This window comes from Balaenoptera physalus (genome assembly GCF_965194825.1).
Source record: "Balaenoptera physalus genome assembly, chromosome: 11".
In the NCBI taxonomy this organism is placed as follows: domain Eukaryota; kingdom Metazoa; phylum Chordata; class Mammalia; order Artiodactyla; family Balaenopteridae; genus Balaenoptera; species Balaenoptera physalus.
The window spans coordinates 41,115,199-41,132,355 of NC_138896.1; the positions used below are offsets into that span (position 1 = coordinate 41,115,199).

The window sequence follows — 17,157 nt, forward strand, 5'->3', positions numbered from 1 at the left end:
TAAGGGGCTGCGCAGGGTGTGGCCAAAAAAAAAAAAAAGAAAAAAAAAGTTATGTTTACACTATACTATAGTTTTTTTTTTTTGAAGTATATAGTTGATGTACAATATTACATGTCTTGGGTATACAACATAGTGATTCACAATTTTTTAAAAAAATATTTTATTTATTTATTTACTTAATTGGCTGCTGCCGGGTCTTAGTTGTGGCAGGTGGGATCTTCGTTGCGGGATCCAGGATCTTTTGTTTTTAGTTGTGGAATGCGGGATCTAGTTCCCTGACCAGGGATGGAACCCGGGCCCCCTGCATTGGGAGCATGGAGTCTTAACCGCTGGACCACCAGGGAAGTCCCTGATTCCCAATTTTTAAAGGTTATATTCCGTTTACAGTTATTATAAAATATTGGCTATACTCCTTGTGTTGTACTATGTATCTCTGTAGCTTATTTATTTTATAAATAGTACTTTGTACCTCTTAATCCCCTACCTCTATCTTGACCCTACCCCCTTCCCTCTCCCCACTGGTAACCACTAGTTTTTTCTCTATATTTGTGAGTCTGTTTCGTTTTTTGTTATAATCACTATTTTTCAGATTCCACATTTAAGTGATATCATACAGTATTTGTCTTTACCATGCTGTAAACAAAAGTGCTGTCATCCAGGCTTTGTTATTCCATTTACAGAGCACAGGCAGAGTAGATTTAGCATAATTCTTAAGGGCCCTAGGGCTTTTGGAAGGGCAAATGAGCACTGGCTTCAACTTAAAGTCATCAGCTGCATCAGCCCCTAACAAGAGAGTCAGCCTGTCCTTTGAAGCTTTGAAGCCAGACACTGACTTCTCTCTAGCTATGAAAGTCCTAGATGGCATCTTCTTCCAGTGTAAAGGCTTTTTCATCTGCATTGAAAATGTGTTGTTTAGCATAGCCACTTTTATGAATTAGCTAGATCTTGTGGCTAACTTCCTGCAGCTTCTACATCAGCACTTGCTGCTTCACCTTGCACTTTTGTGTCATGGCGATAGCTTCTTTTCTTAAACTGCATGAACCAACTTCTGCTAGCTTCAAACTTTCTTCTGCAGCTTCCTCATCTCTCTCAGCCTTCATAGAATTGAAGAGAGTTAGGGCCTTGCTGTGGATTAGGCTTTGGTTTAAGGGAATGTTATAGCTGGTTTGATCTATTGAGACCACAAAAACTTTATCCACATCAACAATAAGGTGCATCATGTCCAACATCATTGGACTCCTAATTCTGCACCAATATGAGATACCCCTGAATCTGTGTATAGTTTAACTCTTACCTTGTGGTATACCTGTGTCTTATGGGAGCATCCAGGGTACTTGCTACTTCCCGCTCCCTGGTCTAAGATGTTTTCAATATAGTGGATCAGTATAATACTCTGGAGACTATCCAGGTGATCAAGGTCATGTTAGCCTATATTGTGACAGAGAGCAAGAGAGGGTGCAAGGGAGTAGTCCTGGGAAAAACCATGACTGTACACTGGTGTCTATTCCGTGTTGAGTGTGAACTGTTTCTGAACTTCCTTGCTGATAGAGATAGAAAAGAATACAATTACCAGATCAAAAGCCATATGCCAAGAGCCAGAGGCTATGTTGGATTATCAAATAGTCCACCACCATCCACCATAATCAATCTGGTTTTTACAGGAGCCACAGTAGTGAAGAAAAAAAAAAGGAAATATAACAACTGCATTAAGTATTTGAGGATGATGTTAATCTCTGCCATTCCATGTAGGATGCAAAACTACTTCTAATTGATCTTGGCTTGGTGGAGGTAGGAGAGACTGTTTTTGGGGCTTTTACTTGTCTTTTCCTACCATTATGGCTCTTACTCCATAGATCAGGGAACTACTAGGAGGGTTCTATCAGAGTCTAAATAGATCCATTCTTACTGTGCTTTTGGGAATTAGGGATATTACCAGAGGATTGTTCCACAGACCCATACGACCTACTGTGAAAAAATCTTGGGTCAGAACTCCATTTATCACCCACCTTCCCTATACCATTTAATAGGGGGGCCATGATGTCGCTTTTTGTATCCTGATACCAGTGTCATTCCGGATTCTAAAATCCACATCTCACAAAAGATCTTGTGGTTCCTCTTTTTTCCTGTGTACAGTCCCCTTATTAAAGTACAACAGGTCCCTTTAGGATTAGAGGAACTTCTACCGTGCTGTCACAGAGTCCTTCCTCAAGATAATTCAGTCTTCTCTGGGTCTGAGAACTTGTTCTGGTCTAGCAATTGAGTGAGGGATAAGATTCTTCTTTTCAGCAGCAAACATCAGCCTTTGGCTCATTCACTCTTGTTTCTTTTTGATTATATAGGTTGAGTTAATATCCTACCTGGCTTTCTATCTACCTTGCACTGGTAATACTTTGGCCTATTAGCCATTGCCACAGATCTCCGTCTCTTCCCTCTAGTTGCCATTCTTGCTTTGCTGCCTATTATGGTAATTATGTCTGCCTTGCCCCTGACAAGTAAGTCAGGGCCTCTACTCTTTCAAAATCCTATCATCTCCACTGACACTACGGACTCCAGTTCCATATCAGCCTCCTCTATGATGAATCCTAGCTTTCATAGAACAGCTACTACTGATATTCTCAACAATGTCAGTGCTCATCTCTAGCAGATTTCTTATTGCTTTATTGAGGGGAGTGTCCTCTGGCCTCCCAGGGAAAACAGTCAACTGACGAGTTCTTTGATTTTAAGGTAAATTTATTCTAGCACGTCTACATTTTTTTTTTAAAGACAATTCCTTCTATTCCTTTTTTCTTAAAAAAAATTTATTTATTTATTTATTTGGCTGCATTGGGCCTTAGTTGTGGCACAGGGAATCTTCATTGCAGCATGCAGGATCTTTAGTTGCGGCATGAGGTATCTTCATTGTGGCATGTGGGATCTTTAGTTGCGGCATGCAGGATCTTTTAGTTGCAGCATGCAGGATCTTTTAGTTGCAGCATGCAGGCTCTTAGTTGCTGATTGTGGGATCTAGTTCCCTGACCAGGGATTGAACCCAGGCCCCCTGCATTGGAAGTGCAGAGTCTTAACCACTGGACAACCAGGGAAGTCCCTAGCATATCTACATTTTAACTTTTCCAAGGCAGTTCCAGCACCTCCACCTCTCTCACTATGGGGTATTGTTTTCCCAAGCTTTAAGGAGCTTTCTCAGTGATGTACTAGGATCAGTTCCAGGTGTCTTTGCCAGGATATTAAATCCTATATCACAAAAGAGTGTCCTTATATTACTATGTCTTCCTTATCTGGTCTTATATTCCAGTCCCCTTGTTCCAGCACCCTCAAGATCCCCATCCCCTGGTACATTCTCCCAGTTACTACTGGTACATATTAACCGGATTCTGCAAGTCTTTTGGTGAATAATTTATTTTCTCCCAAAGTAGAGTCAGTATTTCCCCAGTTGGGCCATAATAAAAGATCCAAATTATTAGCCTAGAAGTCACGGAGGAATTCGGGGGCAAATCTTGAAGAGGGCAGGTATCACTTACAAGGCATCTGCCGCAGATGTAGGAAGTGCAGGCTAAGAAAGAGTTGTAAATGGCCTGGTTAAGCACTGAAGGAGTTTTCCCAACCCAGAGCCAATCTGGAAAGACCTAGAGAGTAATTTTCCTTTCCTTTTCTTTCTTTTGTTTTTCCCCCCATAATATTCAAGATATCCGGTTTTCAACAAAAAATTATGAAGCATGCAAAGAAACAAGAAAGTATGGCCCATTCATGGGGGACAAAAGAATATCAATAAAGAGATATAAATGATAAAACAAACCAAACAGAAATTCTGGAGTTGAAAAGTACAATAACTGAAATGAAAAATTCACTAGAAGGTTTCAAAAGCTGATTTGAGCAGACAGAGGAAAGATCAGTGAACTTGAAAATAGGCCAACTGAAAGTATCCAGTCTGAAGAGCAGGAAGAAAAAAAAAAAGGATGAAGAAAAATGAACAGAGCCTAAGAGATCTGTGAGACACCATCAGACATACCAACATATGCATAATGTGAGTCCCAAGAAGGAGAGGAGAGAGAGAAAGGGGCAGGAAAAATATTTGAAGAATTAATGGCTAACCCCCACCCCCACACCAATTTGATAAAAGACATGAATATATACACCCAAGAAGCTCAATGGACTTCCAGTAGGAAAAACTCAAAGGGATCCACATTGAGACATATAATCAAACTGCTGAAAGCCGAAAATAAAGAGAATCTTGAAAGCAGTAAGAGAGAAGTGAATCATAATGTGCAAGAGATTACCAATAAGTATTAACAACCTATTTTTAATCAGAAACCGTGGAGGCCAAAAGGCAGTGGGATGACATAACTAAAGTGCTGGGGTGAAAAAAAAAATGGGGGTTCCCTGGTGGTTCAGTGGTTAGGACTCAGTGTTTCACTGCTGTGGGCCTGGGTTCAATCCCTCGTGGGGGAGCAGTGTGGCCAAATAAATAAATAAAGTGCTGGGGTGGGGGTGGAGGAAACCTGTCAACCAAGAATTCTATATCCTGCAAAACTATCCTTCAAGAATATAGAAGAAATTAAGACATTCCCAGATAAACAAAAGCTGACGGAGTTAACTGCTAGGAGACCTGCTCTATAAGAAGTGCTAAGGGAGCCCTTCAGGCTGAAATGAAAGGACATTAGACAATCTACATGCAAAATGATGATTGTGGAGCCTTACCCCACATAATATACAAAAATTAACTCAAAATGGCTCAAAGACCTAAAAGTGAAAGCTAAAACTATAAAACCCTTAGAAGTATGTATATTGGGAGTGATAAAGTATATTAAGAGGTGAAAGCATAAAAGGATATATGGCCATACATACCTTTCCATTTACTATGAATATCCTATTTCCTGTGTGTGAGAAAATAAAGACAAATTATTAAAAATGTTGATTTGGAAAACTTTACCATGTTCCTTCCAAGAAACATATTCAATTGGAAGGAATAATGCTGGAAGGAACTAAGTTGGAGGAAGAAGAGTGTTATGGACTGAATTGTGCCCTCCTCCATTCATATGTTGAAACTCTAATGCTCAATGTGACTGTATTTGGAGATAAAGCCTTTAAAGAAGTAATTAAGGCTAAATGAGGTCCTAAGGGTGGAGCCCCAATTCAGTATGAGGGGTGTCTTTGCAAGAATAGAGACACCAGGAGTGCATGTGCAAAGAGAAAGGTCATGTGAGGACCCAGTGAGAAGGCAGCAGTCTGCAAGCTAAGGAGAGAGGCCTCAGGAGAAACCAAACCTGCTGGCATCTTTTTTTTTTTTTTAAATAAATGTATTTATTTTATTTATTTATTATTTTTGGCTGCATTGGGTCTTCGTTGCTGCACGCGGGCTTTCTCTAGTTGCGGCGAGCGGGGACTACTCTTCGTTGTGGTGCGTGGGCTTCTCACTGTAGTGGATTCTCTTGTTGCAGAGCGTGGGCTCTAGGCACGCGGGCTTCAGTAGTTGAGGCATGGGGGCTCAGTAGTTGTGGCACACGGGCTTAGTTGCTCTGCAGCATGTGGGATCTTCCTGGACCAGGGCTCGAACCCGTGTCCCCTGCGTTGGCAGGCGGATTCTTAACCACTGTGCCACCAGGGAAGCCCCCTGCTGGCATCTTAATCTTGAACTTAGTCTCCAGAACCGTGAGAAAATAAATATCTCTTGTTTAAGCCAACAGCCTGTGGTATTTTGTCATGGCAGCCCTAGAAGACTAATACAAAGAGCCACTAATACTTGACAATAAATCTTTAAAGGAAACTTTAGATCATGTAGACAGAATGGTTGCTGTTGATTACAAGAGATCATGATCATGACATGAACAGAAAAATCACATTCAAAAATGCAATTTCCAGCACAGTCTAGGGTTATCAGAAGCTGCATAACACAAGCAAAGGGAATGTAACACCTGTACATTTTGAGTTTCTGGTCATGCTTTGTCAATACTTTCAGAAGCTGATTCACAATCATCCACTTCTGACGACTCCATTGCCAAGGAAAGCAGACTATCCACCAGCTTCTTGGATCTGACAATGGATGAACCTCGGACATTTACTGTTTCACTCATTTCTTCCGAAGCTCATTCTTCGTCACCTTCATCCACCCCTAGACACCAACAGTGACTACAGCCTCCATATCTCCCTTCTCATCTCCAAACCTCACTCAGGAAGCACTGCAATCTTCAGTAATCATGTTTAAAAACTTGCCTTGTTTATTATTGGTAAGTGTTATTTGCCTTCATTACGTGTCTTTAACATATTATTTCACTGTTCATTTACATTACAGTACATGTTTGTTACAGTTAAAAGGAAAACACAATTTGTACCTTATAGGGTTACTGCACAAATAAAGTCATTAGTGAGTTAATTAAGTGTTAAACAATTAGATAGCTGGTGTTTTAAAGGCTTTATCTTAAGCAGAAAAACCTCATTGATTGTTTTATATATGTGTGTGTATATATATATTTTAGAGTGTTTCAAGTACTGAAGGAAATTGGTTGGGGCTTTTAGATGTGCTGGGAATATATTATTTTTTTCTACTTAAAATAATGATGCACAGACTCCCACTACCTAAAAATTCACTATCCAACATGTTTTTACGAATGGATTAAATCCTCTGAGGGATGCCTGAACTAGAATATGAGGTACTAGAAAGAATAAAGTCATATCGTTATTATATTGTTGTGAATATTACATTTCATTAAAGGACACATATGATCAACCACCAGTGATGCTAAAATTGATCACTCAATTTACAGTTAACGCTTTTCCTCTTCAGATTGGAAAGTAATCTGTGTGGTGTTACTTTGGCTCTATATGAATGTTTACAACAATCAATCATCTATTGGGTTTTTTTTTTAATTTTAATTTTTTTGGCTGTGTTGGGTCTTTGTTGCTGCGCGCGGGCTTTCTCTAGTTGTGGCGAGCAGGGGCTAGCCCTTATCGTGAGGTGTGGGCTTCTCCTTGCGGTGGCTTCTCTTGTTGCGGAGCACCAGCTCTGGGCCGCCAGCTTCAGTAGTTGTGGCTCGCGGGCTCTAGAGGGCAGGCTCAGTAGTTGTGGAGCACGGGCTTAGTTGCTCCATGGCATGTGGGATCTTCCTGGACCAGGGATCGAACCCGTGTTCCCTGCATTGGCAAGCAGATTCTTATCCACTGCGCCACCAGGGAAGTCCCTCATCTATTGGTTTTAACACCAGTTGATAACCCTTGCCTGAATCAATAATTTCATTGGAGTTTGTGAAACTATGTTTTTCTAATTATTTTGTTTCTTTCACATTGTTTACAAGAAGTCTGTGAAGGCTTCTTCATTAACTAGGACTATTTGGTTATCCTAAAATAAATTTTTACTGGAAGAGCAAAATAACGCTTAATATTTTCCCTTTAATTACCAATTTTCAAAGTAAATGTTTTAAAATTGGTAACAAAAGTAACCATTGAGACTTCTTGATTTACTCTCATTTTGAGTATCATCATAAAATAATGAATTTCACTGAATCAGTGTTAAATTCAATCATTATTCTTTTAGTTGCTAAGATTGTGACAACTTTGTTCAGCGGGGACACTTTCATATGGGCTCCTAGGTCCTTTTGACATGACATTATCTTCTAAAGCTTTCTTGCTTCTTAACATGAAAAGGTATCCCAGGTGCACTTTGAAAAATGTCTGCTTCTAGACATGGAATCAGCAATTTCTCCAAGAAGCCATGCTTAGTTAGTGGAATTACATAATTCAAAGTACACATAAAGGAGTCTTAAAGCACACATAGTCTTGTTTCTGTCCTTAGCTCAACTTCTTTTCCCGTTGTTATTGGTTTCTTGTTTATCCCAGTAGTGCTTCTTTTTGCAAATATACTTTTCTTATTTCCTCCCTACTCTTACTGTCTCTCATACAAAACAAAGCATGTTATATGTTATATATATCGTTCTGCACTTTGCTTTTTTCACTCAACAATATATGCTGGAGGACTTCCCTGGTGGCGCAGTGGTTAAGAATCTCCCTGCCAATGCAGGGGACACGGGTTCGATCCCTGGTTCAGGAAGATCCCACATGCCGCGGAGCAACTAAGCCCGTGTGTCACAACTACTAAGCCTGTGATCTAGAGGCCGCGAGCCACAACTACTGAAGCTCGCGCACCTAGGGCCCGTGCTCCGCAACGAGAAGCCACTGCAATGAGAAGCCCGCACACCACAACAAAGAGTAGCCTCCGCTCGGCGCAACTAGAGAAAGCCCCCATGCAGCAACGGAGGCCCAAGGCAGCCAAAAATAAATAAAATAAATAAATTTTAAAAATATATATGCTGGAGATCTTTCTAAATCAATACAGAGAGCAATTGATTATTTTGTTTTCAAGATTCAAGTAGAAAGTTTTATTAACTTGGACTAGAACACAAACCAGAATGTTTAATATAAAATTTCTGATTAGATGTTCTTACTGTATATAACTATTTCCAAATTTATTTCTCAATCTTTTAAAAAAGTGACTATATATATATATGCAAATTATAATCAATACAATTCTCTAGAGCTCATACATGTAGTTGGCATTTTTATTCAGTCCACAACTATGCATAAATATATCTATCCATAAACAACCAATGCCATCAAAACACAAGGGCTCCCCCTCTTTTTAAACTTAACTCACAATACCATTATCACAGCTAAAATTTTTAACAATAACTCCTGATATCATCAGATGTCCAGTCAGTTGTCTCATAAAGGTCATAAAATTAAAAAAAAATCTTTTTAAAACTTTATCCAAGTAAGGTCCACGCATTATGATTGGTTAATGTCCTTTAAAATCTTTTAAACTACAGATTACCTTCCATCGCTTTTTTCCCCTTGCAATTTTCTTTTTGAAGAAAACTGGTTATTTATTCCCCAGAATTTCTTACAGTCTCAGTTTTGCTGATTGCATCACTGTGGTATGGTTTAACATGTTTCCCTGCCTTCTGCATCGTCTGTGAATTGGTAGTTATATCTTGAGGCTTGATCACATTCAAGTTCAGTAGTTTTGGCCAGACTAATTAATAGGTAGTGGTGGTGTTTTCCATAAGAAGCACATAAAGTCTGTTTGTTTCTTTTTTGTGCTATTAGCAGCCACTGATGCTCAATGCCTAGATCCATTAGCTCATTAGTGGTTCATTTATTTTTTTATTGTGGTTAAATATACATAACAAAATTTACAATTTAAAGCATGTTTTAAACCATTTTTAAGTGTACAGTTCAGTGGCACTAAGTAATTCATGTTGTTGTGCAACCATCACCACCATCCATCTGCAGAACTTTTTTCATCTTTCCACACTGAAACTCTGTACCTATTAAACAATAACTCCCCATTTCCTGCTTTCCCCAGTCCCTAGGCAACCACCATTATACTTTGTCTCTATGAACTTGACTGCTCTAAGTCCCTCATATAAGCAGAATCATACAGTATTTTTCCTTTTGTACCTGGCGTATTTCACTTAGCATAATGTCTTCAAGGTTCACCTATGTTGGAGCATGTGTCAGAATTTCTTTCCTTTTTAAGGTTGAGTAACATTCCATCGTATATAAATACCACACTTTGTTCATCCATACATCGGCCAGTGGACATGCTACAGATGTGGTACCGTTTCTTACAAGCCAAAAAACTACAAGGCAAAACAGAGCTTATATGGAAACATACATCACAGCAAAATCATTAAAGTTGTTTTAATTGCATGTAGAGTCAAGAACAAGAAGCAAGATCTCCATTCCTACACAAATTTTCAACAGATACATATTCTGAGCTCAAACTACAGTTCCAGCAATGTTTTTCAGACCTCAGTGCAAGTGCAAAGGAAATTTCTATATTTCATTTAACTGTGCAATTGTGGCACTTCCACCTAACCTTCAATTGGATGTGCTTGATCTACAATGTAATGATGTGATAAGAGGCAAGTATGAAGATAATATAAATTACAGAATTCTATAAATGCCTTTCAAGTGATGAACGTGCTCAGTTAAAATCATATGCTCTTGGGATTGATACCAATATTTGGCAGTACTATCTGTGTGAAGACATTTTCAAAGATGAAATACATAAAATTTTATTATAGATCAGCACTAACAGATGAACATTTGCAATTGATTTTAATGATAGGAAACACTAAGTCTGAACCCCAATTAAGCAGCAGACCCGTACTACAAAAATTTGTGCTCAATTATTATAATTTGAATTTTGTCAATAAATTCAAAGGAATCATGGGAGTTTGTTTTCCTTAATTTCTATGTACCTATATAATATCCTTGATTTTGCTTCTTAGCATGCAAAGCCTAATATTTACTATCTTATCCTTTATAGAATAAGTTTGCCAACCCCTGGTCTAGAAGAACCCTGGTCAATACATGCATCTGCCCTTGATCCACTCCCAAGTTCTATTCCTGTTTCCCACTCATTAAATGGCCTCCAATTCAACTGCTCAAGCCAAAACTCTAGAAGTCATACCTGATTTTTTACTTTCCCACAATCTCTATATTAATCTGTTAAAACGTTGTCAGCCCTACCTCAAAATATAATAACAGCTTTAATCCATCTCCTTCTCTCCATATCTGCTGCATTTACTCACCTCTTGTCTGCACTAATGAAATAGTCTAATTTGTTTCCCTGCTCCCACTCTTGGCAACCCCCCCCTTTTCTTTTCTTCCAAGAATCTTGCCCTTTAATGATCCAATATTCGCTCTATAGCTATAGGAATCTCTTTAAAATGTGAAAAGATCATTACTCCCCTACTTTAAACTCTTTATCGCCTTCTCATTGCAGTTAGAATAAAATCCGCATTCCTCATCACGATGTGCAAGGCTCTATATAGCCCAGCCCACCTCTTCAATCACATCTGCAATGAACTGAATGCTTATGTCCCTCAAAATTATGTTAAAATCCTAATCCCCGATGTGATGTTACTGGGAGGTGGGGCTTTGGGGTGATTAGGTCAGGAAGGTGAAGACCTCATGAATGGGATTAGTGCCCTTATAAAGAGACTCCAGAGAGCTCCCTTTCTCTTTGCACTATGTGAAGATACAGCAAGATGACTGTCTATGAGCCAGGCAGCAGGTCTTCATGACACTGAATCTTCTGGTGCTTGATCTTGGACTTCCCAGCCTCCAGAACTGTGAGAAATAAACTTCCATTGTTTATAAGCCACCCGGTCTGTGGTATTCTGTTACAGATGCTGGAATGGACTAAGACAACATCTCATTCCTCTCCAGGTCCACTGGTCTCATCAAATATACCTCCCTTTCTCTTCCTTGGCCTTTACATCTGCTGAACACTTTACTAGAACCACTTTCCTTGCCCTGTTTTGCATGTCTGGGTCTTTCTTTTCCTTTGGATACTAGATAAATGTGTACAGTATGCCTTCCTTTTCTGTTACTCTCCACCTTATTGCCTGTTTTATTTCCTTTCCTTTTTGATATATCTATGAAATACCTACATAGCTGGTTTATACATCTGTCTCTTAAAGTGACAATCCAGGGCCCAATCCCCTGTGATACCTTCTGCTTTTTTCATCAGTGCCTGGTACACAGCAGACACTTATTGCTGAAGGAAGGCAGGAAAGAGGGAAGAAATCTAAGTGGGTCTGGGGGTCACGGAAAACTGGAGATAAAAAACTAAGGGTCATCAGTATTTAAATGCTTTAACTCAGGGGACTTCCCTGGTGGTGCAGTGGTTAAGAATCCGCCTGCCAATGCAGGGGACACGGGTTCAAGCCCTGGTCCGGGAAGATCCCACATGCCGCAGAGCAACTAAGCCTGTGCGCCACAACTACTGAGCCTGCGCTCTAGAGCCCATGAGCCACAACTACTGAGCCCATGTGCCACAACTACTGCAGCCCGCATGCCTGGAGCCTGTGCTCTGCAACAAAGAGAAGCCACCGCAATGAGAAGCCTGCGCACCGCAACGAAGAGTAGCCCCCACTCACCGCAACTAGAGAAAGCCTGTGCACAGCAACGAAGACCCAACACAGCCGTAAGTAAGTAAGTAAGTAAATAAATAAATAAATAAATAAATAAATGCTTTAACTCAGAAGAGTGGATAAAAATCACCCAGGAGTGTATCAAGTTAGAAGATGGGGGAAAGGGCCCTGAAAAACTCTAGCATTTATGAGAAAGGTAATAATTAAAACAATAACATCTAATCCTTAACTGAGTGCTGTATGCTTCACTTCCCTTTTAGTTGAAAATATTTTCCCTTTATGTATGTGACCCTTCCCTGAGAGAACCGATCCCTGTAAAGGTGTGGGGAACTACTGTTCTCACTCATAATAACAGTTGACATTTATCGAGTTTACTGAGTGCAAGGCACTGTTCTAAGCATTTTACATGTATTAATTCTCACAACCCTATGAACATAATAAATGCTAATGAGAAACTACAGAGACAGAGAGTGAAGATATAGCACAGAAAGGATAATTAAAAGAGCAAAGGCTCTGGGAAGGGGTCTAGCCTTGGACAGTAGAAGGGACATCTCTTCCACTATAAGGAGGAAAGGACAGCAGCAGAGAGGTGCACGTTTAAGTTTGTTTAAACCAAAATCTTTCATCATGGAACTCAATCTCCCTATAATCCTATAACTTGGAAAGAAAACCCAAACTTCTAACATGGTGTCTTAATTGGCTTTACAGAAGTAGTAAAGTGCCATGGGGATTAAGGAGAGGGAGGAAGCAATTCTGCCCTAAGTTTGGACACCTATTCAGTGCCAGGTATATCTGAGGCTTTACGGATCCCAAGATGGGCAACATATGGAGATTGTAGGGGTGGGCCTCTGTTCTTGTGGGCTGGCCAGCACCCATTCCCCACTCTTCTGCCCCAGAACTTCAATTTCCCTTGAGGATTCCAGGATTTGTTGCCTCAATGGAACATATGATCAAGGTGCTCTGGTCAGAGGATGGCCCTGAGGCCCAGAGTTCTCTCCTGGGAAATTTTATCTTGAGATGAGTGACAGAAGAAATAAGATTGACTGGGTCATCATCCCAAAACACATGACCAGAAAAATTCCCCAGTTCCTGCTCCCTGAACCCCTGGAGCTGACCCAGGTCTTGTCCTTCCAAAGGCTGGTCTTTTAGCCCTTCCTTCCATTCCAGGAGCCACCCCACATCCTTCAGATTCCTGTGTTGATAAGGTTAGTCAGAGCCAGTTTCCATTGCTTGCAACCCAAGGATCCTGGCCAACAGATATAGTCAGCTACAGAACGTGTGCCAAAAGAATGACAGGTGGGTGGGATGGTAGTAGATCCAAGGTTGGCAGCCTCCATCCCTGACCCCTTATCCAATGTGGTCACAGTCCTTACAGTGGGGATGGTATCATGGCAAGGCTCTTTAGAAAGGCTGACAGATCCCAGCTACAACTCACCTTCTCAGCCATAAAGTCATATTTCTTAGCCCCTTTAGGTTCCATACCTATTAACTTTTGAGGAACGTGCTTTGGCAAAGGCTGTCACTCCTGGCTCTATAGTTGTGACTTCAACTCATGTTCACCATTTCCACATCAATTCAGCCACCCACACCCACTGCCACACTCTGGCAATGGAGTTCTTTGTGAAACCTCTGGTGACCCATCATAGGACTTTACTCAGCTTCCTTTGTGCCACTACAGTAGCTTGTACTGTCTCCCATCATGGACTTACCATACCACATTGTCATTATGTCTAGCTTTGGTAGTAGCTGTGAACTCTCTGAGGGTAGAGTATAAGTCAGGGTCGAGTACAGTGCTTTGCAATAAATGTAGAACAAACCAAACAATAAACATTAATACATGAAGTCAGGGAATATTATAGGTAAAGATCATGTGAACAACCCCTTAAAAAAAAGAAGACAGAGAACCAGTTAGGAGGTACATACCACCCACCCCACCAAAAAAAATTTTTTAAATAAAAAATAAAATAAACAAAACAGTTCAGACTCTGAAAAATAAGGCAACTTACCAGAAGTTATTCAGGGGCAGATCAGGGCTGAGAATCTGGCCCACTGACATCCAGAACAGTGTTCTCTGCAGCAGTGTGAGACTATCTGATTCTTCCCCCATCAACATAACCCAGCCGCATAAGGAATATGTCCAAGTCTTTGCAACTCTGTTCTCACATCGTCTCTCCCATATAAATGACTCAGTTCAGTCCACTGTCAGCTTAGCTTTCACGGCAAAGTTTATTTGAAGAAATTAAGAAACTTATGACAATCTCCCCATTCCAACATCTATCCTTCTATGTGTCGACCAAGGGGCTGTCAAGTGTGGGTAGGGATGGAAAGGGAGGGGGTGAGGTCCCACTGTGCAGTTATTTCTCTAGTTTTCAGCATGTGCCATCTCAGCCCTGAGTCCCTCTGACCATAGCCACTTCTTCAGAGCGGTGGTGCTACCCTGAGCGTATTTTAGGTCAGTGGCCATCTCCTGAGTTCACTGGTCACATTCCAGTCAGTGTGATCAATATGGATGATCAGTGGTGGTCAAAGGTAGACAAGAGAGACTTCCCGGGCAGTCCAGTGGTTAAGACTCCGCGCTTCCACTGCAGGGGGCGTAGGTTAGACCCCTGGTCCAGGAACTAAGATCCTCTATTAAAGAGGGGTCTAAGTGACACATGGAATGCTCAATCTGTTAAAGTGCTCAACTACAACATACAAAAAAAAAGGTGTTGCAAAATTACCTACTAGTGAGAAAGCAATTTATAATCTGAAGGGATTCTGGAAAATTTTAACAAAAGTATATAAGAAGACCTCTACTCACATAATTTCAGCAATGATGAGGGAGAGTAAAGCTTAGAGCTTAGTCTCCAGATTACTAGAACTCTGAATCAAACATATCTCTAGATGGAGACCAGCTCCCTTAACTACTCACAGAGACTGAATGAAATATTTATCATAATTTTTCTTGCTAACTCCTCTCTCATCAAATAAACTTCTAATCTGAATTCCAGTTTCCTGTATGAAAAGAATATCTATTATGGGCAACTGATCAATTTATATATGGCCTGTAAACCACTTTCCTGTAGGGTAGTTAGCCAAAACCTGGAGTGAGATGAGAAATCAGAGTTTCCAAATCGGTCAGGTTGAAGCCCACACCCAAAAACAAGAGGTCCATAATATAGCTATCCTCTTGGCATAATTAACAAGATACAGGATTCGGGTGCCATGGTAGTGAGGGGTAAGTATCCAACAGCAGCAGTGGCTCCCTTGTCCTGGAAGTTAGTGTATGGCCTCAGTAGTCACTTGTAAGTCCAGTGAGCAGTGGCCCAGCCCTGGCCCTTGCACAGGTCCCGGTGGCGAAGGAAACAGGCATGGACTCGGAACCGGCGGCCACAGTGAGGACAGGCATGCAGGGCTCCAGCGTGGGTCTTCATATGCTCTGTTAGATGGTGCTTCAGCTTGAAGCGCTTGTTGCAGATGCCACAGCCAAAGGGCCGAAGGCTGAAAGTCAGCATGATGTGCCGGTCACGCTTTGGCTTCACTGCAAACCGCTTCCCACACAAACAACCAAAGCGTTTTCCATCTGCAGGGGGTGCCCCGCCTAGCTTCACAGGCCCATGCACAGCTTGCCCTGCTCCCCCAGGTCCCCCACCCCCTGAGAGGATTTCATTCCCATGAAGATCCACTGGTTTCCAGGATGGACCACCTCCTCCAGATGTTGGCCCTGCTCCTGAGGGCAGCAAGAACCCTAGCTCTCCATTCTCTTCAGTGTCCCCTCCTAGAAACACTTTGGTCTCCTCCTTTGTTCCTCCAGACTGAGTTCCGCCTCCTGATATCTCCTCCTTGGGCTCAAAGGGTTCCTGCTTAATGTAGAAGATTTTGGGAGGCAGTGCAGTATGAGGGGCAGGAGGCTCAGGTGGAGCACTCTCGCCCTCTGGAAGTCTGCAAGGAGTAGTGGATGTGGGCAGGGTGTGGGATGCAGGAGGGCGAGGAAAACCCCCTGACCCTCTCTGAGGCTGAGGCGTCTGAGGGGGTGCTGTTGACCCCTGGTCCTCCTCATCTTCTTCTTCCTCCTCCTCCTCCTCCTCCTCTTCTTCAACTTGAAGCTGTAACATATCTCCCAGTTCACTCCCCTCCCCTCCAACGGGGCTCTGGGTAGAAGCAGAAGACTGCGCCACAGTCTGGAAAGGGGAAGAGCGGATGCACCAGCCTCCTGGAGAGGATGTGGTGGAAAGAAGTGTGTGGAAAGGGGTCGCTCCCCGAGTTGAAATCCCACCACCTGAGTTTTCTAGTTCTCTAAGGATCTCTGAGCACTGATCTACCACTTGCCACATCTGGAGACCACTGGCCACAAGGAGGTGGGCAGGGAGAGCATCCAGTGGCAGACGGAGGTGTCCAGAATAAATGAGCTGGAGCAGCCCCTCGAAGGCGTCGGCTTCGATGACGCTGGGCAGGGTGAGACGTGGTGCATCCCCCAGAAGAAGTTTATCGTGGAAGTAAGGAGAGGCGGCAGCCAACACCGCTTTGTGGGCCCTAAGTTCGCGGCCCTGCACCAGGAGGGACACGTCACAGAACTTTCCCTCCAGCCTGTGGCGGTTCAGGGCCTCCAGGAGTAACGAGCTATGCTGAGGGAACTCGATCTGGATCGTCCGTGGGGCTGGGTTGCAGGCCGGGGAGGGGGCTACGGGAGGCAAAGGCGTCGAGGTATCCATGGCCTCCTGGGGAAGAGAGAAACCCCAGAGGGGTCGAGTACAGGACGTGAAGGGCGGGGTAGATCCCGCGCGAGAAGAGGGTTGTGAAGGAAAGGGACGGGGTCACAGAAGCTCTGGATAAGGGGAACCGTGTCTCCTCAAACGCCCGCCTCCCCTGCCCCCCAACGTGTGGAAACTTTTCAGTCGGCGGCGGTTCGGGCAGATCAGTCCCACGCACTCCGCCACCGAGAAAACGAAAACAAACCACAACAAAACACCAACCGAGGCTTGAACTTCCAGGGCCTGTGGAGATGAGGAGGTCCTTCAGCCGCGAGCCGGACCTCGTCGGCCGGGTCGGCTTCTCCCCGCCGCTCCGCTCCCACTCACGTGCCCGCAGAGCCCGGCTCCAGGGGAGGTGCGGCCACCCGGAGACCGCCAGCGCCTGCCGCCCGGCTCTTCCCGCCGCCACGCCCCCGAGAGTACACACGCGGCCCGGCGTCCAAGGCGCCTCTGCAGCAACCGTACCTCCCCGGCCGGAAGCCGCCGCCTCCCCG

The 17,157-nt window shown here is 42.8% G+C and overlaps 1 protein-coding gene across 4 annotated transcripts in view; it reads right to left on the minus strand.

Annotated features, from left to right (window-relative positions):
* ZBTB9 (zinc finger and BTB domain containing 9) overlaps positions 1 to 17,150 on the minus strand; it is a 52,071-nt gene extending 34,921 nt beyond the window's left edge. For 2 of the 4 annotated variants that reach the window (XR_014251255.1, XR_014251256.1), the window contains exons 1-2: positions 16,886 to 17,150; positions 13,940 to 16,630 (exon numbers count right to left, since the gene is read on the minus strand). Coding sequence is in view for 1 of the 4 variants with exons in the window: in XM_082415065.1 (XP_082271191.1) it covers positions 15,212 to 16,624 (1,413 nt within the window). In the remaining 3 variants the exon portion in view is untranslated. Of the gene's footprint in view, positions 1 to 9,630; positions 16,631 to 16,885 lie in introns of those variants that run through there. The other 2 variants (XR_014251257.1, XM_082415065.1) reach the window with 2 other exon arrangements.
* Between the last annotated feature and the right edge of the window lie 7 nt (positions 17,151 to 17,157).